Genomic DNA, 9,365 nt, shown 5'->3' with positions numbered 1-9,365 from the left:
ATAGTATATAGTTATTAGACAAACAGGTTTCGCGTCGTTTGCCATTTAAGTGTGAAAAGCAGCTCAAAGTGTTCTTCTTCTTTTCCCTATTGCCAACTGCAGTGCATGCGAAAGGAAAAACGCTCACTTGGATGCAATTTTCATTAGTGAGAAAATTGTGAGAACCTAAGAAAGGAAAGAAAAAAAAGCAAAAACAAAACGAAAAGAAAAGAAAAGAAAAACATTCCAGACAGTACAATTGCAACACGACGAAATTGACAATACAATTGCGCTGATAGTTGTAGATCCCAGGGTCCAGAAGAGAGTGTGCCATACGAAAGGGGCACAGAGACTGTGTGTGTGTGTGTGTGAATCGAGAACAACAACAACAATTGCAGCGCAGTTGAACAACAACTAAAATGCGGCGGCAGTCAACGATGCTGGCCGCGATATTACTGGCTGCCATTTTAGGCAGCACAACGGCAATGAGTAAGTCGAAAGTCCAATTCCAAATCTAAGTCCATATCTATGTCTATTCGGTGCAAAGATTAACTAGATAATCTCTGTGTAATCTCTAATAAGAGCAATTGAAAATCTAGAAGACAATGCACCCATTTATCCGCCAGTTGACACCATTTCGATCTCTCAACATTTACGTAAAGGGTGATCTCTTGAGCTTATACTAGCCAAAGCAATTAAACAATAAAAACGACTGAACTTCTCATTTTCTTAAATTTATCTTTTAATAGCTTTAATAAATTCTGTTTTTATTTTTTGACTGAAAGCTCTAACTTTGAAGATTGTATCATCTTAAAAGTAATTAATTCATTTAATAAAACGCATCACGAATGACTTTTAATGCCCTTTTCTTTATGTTTTTCATATCTTTAAACAGCCCTCTTATATCTTATATTAGCTAAACTATATTATATTTTTAATTAAATAACTAATTTTATATTCTCTCAAGCTTGCTCAGCTCTCCCTTTAACATAATCATGTTACCATTGTACTAAGTCTAGTGAAAGCTTTTGCATTTCAACTTTGCTTGGCATTCGTAATCATTTTGTCTCTAGACTTTTAACACTATTATTATTTGTATTCTATATACCGTAAATATTGCCTCACCTTATTGCTAGCTTTTTGAATTTTCCTTTCTGTCATATCCGTAAACTTTGCTTCAATTATAAATGGGCTCCCACTTCTCTAATTTCTTTATTGTGTAACTTTATCCATATAAAAATGAGAAGTGCTGTCCCCCGCTCGAAATCTCTTTTGTTTCTTCCGAGTGTCTCATCCATTAACAAATAGAGGACTATTCTTGGTAAGAGTTGTGCATTTAGAGAACCTATTTATATAGTCTTTTGGGAGATTCAAATTGAGTAAGCATTTTGTTAAAGCCTACCTGAGCCACTCTCGAAGGTGCCAGTTTCCAATAGGCTGAACTGAACCATAAAAATAGCCACTGCGACGGCAGTTGATAAAAATAAACATAGAAAAACAACTTATAAAGTGGACTAAAACGACTAGATGTAGAGCATGCCAGAGAGATTCACGTCCTAATTTATGTGCCAAATTAGTAGAGTCTGCCCCAGAACCAGTCCCAACCCCAATCCCAATCCGAATCTTCAAGGCGTAAACTGACTCTTTTCTTCCGTCATTCGCTTTAGACAATTCCCCGCCGCGGATCATCAAACAGCCCCCCACAGATGAGCTGCTTTTCAAGGTGGCGCAACAGAACAAAGAGAGCGACAAGCCATTCATTATCGAGTGCGAGGCCGATGGACAACCGGAACCGGAGTAAGTACACATTATCATATTATGGTCCAGATCTACATAGACTAAACACATTCCGATTCTATATTTAGTATAGATAAAGTATTTGGCAATTTACATAAATCAATTTAAAAGCAGACGCATGCCAAGCAAGTTTTTTTTCTTTCTGTTTCATCCTATTTTAAATTTGAATCAAAATTCATTTAGTTTTTGTTGTTCTCTTTTTCCAAATATATTTTTCTGTAGTGTGTGTGTTTTTTTTTTTTAATATTTCGGCTGTCTCGACGTCGCGTAGATTTTTTTCTCGAAACTTTACATAAAAATTAGAACCTGTTTATAAAAAATGATGCGAATTGTATTCAGAATAAATATTTGTCTGCTTTTGGATTTTAATTCAAGACAAAAACAGCAACAGCAAAATATAAAAATAATTTTGATCTCAAGAACGTACTCGCCAAATGTAATTTCACGCATTCGTCATACGTCCTTGAAACATATTTGTTCAAGTTTTAAATCCCAAAATTCTGTTTAGTAGGAGTCAACTTTTCTGTATGTATTAATTATTATAATTTTTATATATAGTTAAATATAAAATGCGTCAACGTTAAGCGATTTGAGTTGTTTTTTAAAATCATGCAATCGATTGTGTTTCGAATATCGATTTATCGGAAAGAGAGCTTCTTGTTTTTTAATATTAAAAAACGATCTTTAGTCGCAAGATTCTTTAGGTCTTTCAGCTATTGGCTTTTCGATTAATCGATGTTTGTGCATCGCTACTCTTATCGATAACTAGTTATACATCTAACCAGTAATAATTGCAGCGAAACTAGGCTTACAGTTTTTGACGCCAGGTGGCGTACTTTAATAATGGTATAATAAGCAGTATTTCGTATTTCTAATTTCCTAATAAAACAAGGATATTTGCAACAGATAATATTATAGCTAAAATATAGATTTGACTTACAAGCAGCTTATATTTTTTGACATATCTAATTGGCTTTGTTTTTGGTTGAGGGTTAAATCTGTCATACAGCTGGCTTGCTTGCGATTAAAACTGTTATACGACAGGTGTCGCTGTCACAATGAAAACTTTTTAACTTCATTAGTTGTGTCAAATTGTCCACCGCTCAAGCTTTTCAACATTTTATTTCAGTTTATTCCGTTTTTTTTTCGTGGCAGTCTGCAAATAATTTCGAAATTATTGTATCCAAAATGATGTGCCACACGTTAAGAATTTGCTGCAGTTGCATATCCGAAACTGTTGCTCATCTCGGCTGATGATTAAGTCGGATGATGATGAGGATGATGGGATATTATATGAATTTAAATGACTCACGCATGTCTGCACATGTCGAAAATTCAAGTTTAGCTTTATTTGATTTCTTTCTGTTTATGGCCGATTAGAACCTGTTTGCAATAGAAACACGTTTCGTCTTTCTTTTTTTTTTTTTTGTATATATTTTATTTCTAGTGTTTATTTTGTTGTTGCTTTTAATATGTGCTGCTTGTGTACTTGTTGTCCATTCCATTGCATTCAGTCATTTCGAAATGCGGAATTTCGTTTTTGACGCGCTTGGACGATGACCTCATTTGTGATCCGAAAAACACGTTGGCCCGGAAAGAAGAAATGCGTGACGTGCTGTATAAAAATATGAAAAATAGCTGACTGAAAATAGTTTTTCCTACACAGCAGCAGCAGCAACAGATGTCAGATAATAGAGAACGAAAGCTCTCTCTCTCTATTTCTCTTTCTCCTGCTCTCCCCCTCGATCTTCTGGGCCTAGTTCGTAACCTCTGCGAGAGAGTTGCCAATGTGTAAAAAACACAATTTCCACACGCATTTTTTATTTATTTTTACAACGGATCGTCAAATGGGTTAATAGTGGAAAATGTATGTGTGTGTGTGTGTGCTCGCTCGCTTTTTGGGCCATGACGACAATGTTCTTAATGATCATGTGGATGATCATTATGATGTTGGCAAGTGTACTGTAGGGGCAACAGGTACTAATGATAACCCGTTTGGCCGGATTGTCAGGCACGCTTAGAATATACGATTACGTGTATATGCGTTGAACACGACTCTATACAAAGCCATGGGCATTACGTAATGCCCCCAGGTTGTACTGGTCCACACTTGCCCGACTTGCTTAAATTGTTTCCCATGAAGATCAACACGAGTGCCTGGCGATTGCAGCGCCATCTGGCGGCGTTTATTATGCTGTCACACTTCCTATAAAAATGTCGCCTGTCAGCGCATTTATGGAAATGACTTTTTGCATTTTCTTCTCCTTAAAATGTGATTACTTGTTTTAAGTGCGAATTGTCTGCACTTTGATATCAGTCCATTCAGTTGGAAATGCTTTAAATAGACTGATTTCGCATTAAAGCTAATCATGAATGAATTAGGCGAGGAGAATTGCGGCAAGACAAAAAGTAAAAGTAAAGCTAATTGATGTAGATTAACAAAATTGCAATTGAATGATTAAATTGGATATAGTAATTACTAAAATGCTTTTATTGTTGCAAAATATTAAAGAAATATCGCTTTCATAAAAGTAGGTTTATTAATAAACCTATTTAATTATTAAGTCATCCGTTATGCTATACTTACCAATGATTGCCTAATCGATCTCAGAGATTTTGGGAGCAATAGCTCTGTAACTTAGCTAATGGTCTCAACTATTTTATCCCCAAATCTAAAGAGTCTTAAATTGTAATATTTAAAAATATGTTCGTTCAATATTTAACTAAGAGGCAACTACAAATTGTCATGAGGGTGCACAGTATATATGCCCATATCGTAGAGATCAACATTGTTATTGAATTGAAAACTAGAAACTGTAAATTAATTTTCATTGACAAGAAAATGAAATGCACTACAAGGCAATGACATCTTTCTTACGTAAAATTAAGGAACTTTCAATCCAATAAATTGCATGTGCACAAAAACTTGAACAGTGGTTAAAGTTGTAGACTTCCAACCAAGTGCACTCAATAGATCGAATAGTAGGTTAATGGATCAATTAGATATTAAAGGTCGCTCGAGGCTTTTCATAAATATGTCATATATCACATATCATCATCAATATTTAACAAATAAATCATCATGAAAGGGAGCTCTGGTACGTTTGTAATTGGAACGGGGCGTATGCGCAATGAAGTCGCGCATAATTTGTAGTTCACAATGGACTCGTTGGTCTCACGTAGTATCTCTATATATGAACTATACGCCTCTGTGATTCAGCGTGACACACTTTTTTATTGTTGTCATTGGCTGCTGATGCTAATGCTGCTGCTGATGCTGCTGTTGTTGTTGTTGTTGTTTTCTGATGTGCAACACACACACACACAACAAATTGTTGTTGCTACTGCTGCTGCTGCATAGCAGCGCAATGCGTGCACAGCTATATTTAGAACGCCCAAGTGTTGATTTTCTTTTCGATCTTTTTCATACCCTCGTAAAGAGTAAAGAGAACTTTGTCATGAAGTGTGTAACACATGGAAGGAGACACACTGAAGTATATATATTCTATAGTCGATCGGCATAAAGCTTAGCATACATAGGTAAACCTTTTTTGGATTCAAATTATAAGTCTAAGTTGGCCGAATCGGACCGCTTATGATCAATATCTGATCGAGTCGGATTACTATATTATATGGCCCCTATAAGTAGCAATCGCTCAGAAATAGCCTTTTACATTAAATAATTTCCAAGCCACATGTCTTCCAGGGTATTTCATCTTCGGCGTGCCAAATATAACTTTTCTTTCTTATTTTACTTTTTTTATTTGGCACTTCAGTGCTAATAAATATTAAATAATAATAAGACTGTTGTTCGATATGTTTCACATTGATGATAGCTGCAGGTGGGCGTGGCTCGTATAGTTTCAATCGAATATTACACAGTTTATACAGGTCATGTATGCCCATAACAATTCACATTCAATTGAGAAGTATCGCGCCTCTGACTAATAAACGTGGCCTTTGAGGAATTTACAACTTAATTTGATATGCTTCAAGTAGGCCATAACAAATGGAAACTGAGTAACGTTCAGCGGAAACAAAGCAATGATTAATAATACTCAAATATTATTTCGGTTTTATAATTAATCAAAATAAACGAAAAAATCCAAAAATCTAGCCGTATAATAGCAAAAGCCTCACAGGTAGAAAGGTTGTTGTAAAAATGCATAAAATTTCCCAAAAGTTGAAGTTTTTTAGTAGGGAATGTTGATTCTGAGAAGTAAACATAGAAATATATAAAAAGAGCAACTTTATCTAAAAACCTTCTTCGACTTTATAAGTCTCTTAATCGAATTTTATCAGCCACGTTTTGTTTTCCTTCTCTTTATGTATTTCTTAATAATGTACTTTTTTTTGTGACAAATATTTCATAAATGGTTAGAAAATATTAATATTAAAACTGAGCTCTTTTGTTTAATTATTAAATTCAATTAGTAAATATTACTTTTTTAAATTAAAAACACGTTTCGATAAATTCACTTGACCGAAAAAATTAACTGAAATATGAATGCATTCATAATGAACTTCAATTAATTGAATTAAAAGCTAAATGCGTTTAAAGTGAATAATATTTGAATACCTGAAAGGCCTCCATTAACGATTCTATAGTTCAAAAAATGTTTTGTCTCTGGGCCTTGTGCATTCAAATAAGACCATAGAATATATTGTGCTCACGAAAACTGATAGATAGTCACACATATTGTGTATAGCATAGCAAAACACGTCAGCATTGTTCAGAGTCAAGTGCAGAAGAAAAAAAAGAGTATGAAATAGAAAAAGGCAACCAGACTTTACAGGTCCATTCAACTGGACAGCGGACATGTGCCGCTGTATTGTATCTTGTATCTCACGTATTTCGTATATGTTTCTTTGGCTGTGTCTGTATTTAAAGTTCTCCAAAGTTGTCTGGCTCTGAACTTTGTAAAACTAGTTTCGAGTTTCGACTTTTGAGTGGGCGCGCGCAAAAAAAAACAAAAAAGCAATAACTTTTGTTTAAACATATGTACAACAAGTTTTGTTTAAACCTTCGACATGAGTATGTACAATATGTTGCTCTCAACCTCTGCGCTTCGACCCTTCCGCCTAGGGAGGCCATTGATTTGTCAGGCGAACGTTGGAAGATTCGTAATGCTCCGTTTGCCCCACGGGCACTGTCAGAATTACGCATACGCCTTAGTGACAGCATCAACAAATGTGACAAAATAAAGCTTCTAACAACTATCGAAATACCCTTTACAGGGATGTATGTTTTGTGCTCTTACTTACAGTCAGTTTTCCAACACTTATTTACATTTTGTATCCCATATCCCACACTGTCTTTGCGGCTTTGGAGTAGATTGTTCATAACTTGGCTAGATCGTTAAAAATGAAATAAAAAAATTCTTTCTTTGCGACTTTTTTTTTTTTCAAAAACTCGATTTGACCACTTTAAACTAAGAGCAAAGCTCCAGGGTATATTCACTGTGCTTGTGCTGTTGTTGCTGATGTGGTTTGCCTGCAGGAGGCAGCTTCATTGATTTTTCACGCTCTGCTGCTGCCGCTGATGTCCTTGGTTGTTATTTTTGCTACTTCGGCGCCGTTGTTATTGTTGTTGTTGTTTTTATAGCCGCTTCATGTTTATTAATGAGCCAGGTCTCGACAAGCTGGCGCCAAAAAATAAATAAAACGGCATTTGAAATTTCTATAACACACAGAAGTGCAGCAGAAAAGTTGCTCACTTTAAGCAACAACTTCCCCCGCACCCAGAAGAAAAATTTAATAAATGAAAAGGAAAAACTGTATCAAGCAGCCCCAGCTTGGCGTTGGAACCCATAGTACACCACCCATGAAATGTGGACTAACCATTGTCGTCGTCGTCATCGTTGTCGTCGTCATCGTGATTAAAATCAACTTCATCAGCGCATTTTGCCATTTTTGGAACGCCTCAAGCGCAACAGCAGCAAAAATGAGACAACTTGGGGGCAAATGTAGCGAATGACGACAGAGTTGATCGACTTTAAGATGCCCTACAAGCTGGCACAAGAAAAGCGTTTCGACAGCGAAATGTAAATTAATAACTTCTTGAAGATAGATAGAAGATAATTGAAATTGGGATTTTCGTGTACTATATTCCAACTTTCTGAAAAGGGCCACTTAAAATTGTTTGCTTTCATAAAATCGTAATAAGATTTTACTTTTACCGCAATTCCGAAATCTATAGCAAATGACCCCTTGTACTGCAGGGTATTAATGGCAATGCAGACGACTGAGCCACCCTCAGTCTGACGGGGAGCTACTTCCACTACTTCCGGACATGATTCATGCGTATCAATCAAACTGTGGCACAAACGACGCTGCCATTTGTCATTTTGTTGGCTTCGACTTTAGTAATTGGGGCGGTAAAGCTACCATGCCATATAGCATATACATACACACATACATCATACACATACATACATCATACACATACATGTATATTGAATTTCCGTGCAACATTTGCCCGATTGTCTGCAAATTGAAGAAAATCGATGAACTGCGACGCAAATTGACACAGGCGGCAGCCCAAGACAGGGAGTTGTGTAGATATAGGAAGTTACAAAGTTTGGAGAAGGGCTGCATATATTGATGGGGGAAGCATTAAAGATTAAAGATCTCTGTCGGAGTGCGGGCAACTGAATAATCAGAATGTGGGCGGCTCGAGCCCAAAGCTGCCAATCTTAGCTATTTGTGAATTGGGCTACTAGCTTGTTAACCTTAACATCCGTCTAAATAGTTTCAATTACCATCTTATCAGGCGATTAACATGAGATTTTTTCAACAGGTAGCACCTTTCGCATTATTGTCTTCCTGAGGATACAATTACGATTTACGATTTCTTGTGTTATAAATAATCCACTTAACGTTTGCTTTTCATGTCGGCATACTGCTTTTCTTGCCTGCCGATAAAAAATGGCAACTCTTTTAAGTTTTGGCATGCATAAAGATTTATCTATAGATTTATTAAGATGATATAACTTAAGCTGCTTAGCCGAAGTGAATCTTCTAGATAAAACCACCAAAGCACATCAACTTTTCGCTCGTGATGGAGCGCAGCGAAAAAACAGTTGCTTGTTCCTTAGAAGTCAAAAATCGTGAGCGCAGTAAAGATCTGATTCCGATTGTACATCGTGATAACTGAAATTTTGGTAATCAGAAGCCAGTTGTTATTCCAGCTCAGCTCAGCTGGTTCAACTACTTAATGTTTGTGTAACAGTTCCCACGTTGTGCAATGCGGCACTTTTGCCCTCTCCGCTGGCTCTTCCTCACTTTCTTTCTCTCTTTCTCCAACTGTCTGTACTTTGCCGACTTGCCGCTGTCTTTTTCGCCGTCTTCTTGTTCTTGTGTCTTAACTCATTATAATTATGTGCATGTTCTGTCGGCTACCAATGTTGCCTAGAAAGTTATGGGCCAACTTCATCGTGTATGCCCATTGCATCTTTTTTCGGCTCTTTAATGACCGCTGTGCATTGTGAGAATTCTAATGTCGCTGCCCTTAAACCATAGCCCAGTGGAGGGCAATAAAAACGCTCGTCGTCCAAAACTGTGTTAGCTGGTTTCCGGTGCAGGTGCTT

The 9,365-nt window shown here is 36.5% G+C and overlaps 1 protein-coding gene across 4 annotated transcripts in view; it reads left to right on the top strand.

Annotated features, from left to right (window-relative positions):
• Nrg (Neuroglian) overlaps nucleotides 1-9,365 on the top strand; it is a 48,850-nt gene that overhangs the window by 21,098 nt on the left and 18,387 nt on the right. For all 4 annotated transcript variants that reach the window (XM_064699989.1, XM_064699990.1, XM_064699991.1 and 1 more), the window contains exons 2-3: nucleotides 103-468; nucleotides 1,647-1,776. In XM_064699989.1, the coding sequence (XP_064556059.1) occupies nucleotides 399-468; nucleotides 1,647-1,776 (200 nt within the window). In that variant the 5' untranslated portion in view covers nucleotides 103-398. The remainder of the gene's footprint in view (nucleotides 1-102; nucleotides 469-1,646; nucleotides 1,777-9,365) is intronic.

Source organism: Drosophila montana, unplaced genomic scaffold, assembly GCF_035044405.1.
Source record: "Drosophila montana isolate Dmon_TW-CO22-7 unplaced genomic scaffold, ASM3504440v1 contig_1624_1, whole genome shotgun sequence".
In the NCBI taxonomy this organism is placed as follows: Eukaryota; Metazoa; Arthropoda; class Insecta; order Diptera; family Drosophilidae; genus Drosophila; species Drosophila montana.
This window is presented reverse-complemented; position numbering and strand designations above follow the sequence as displayed.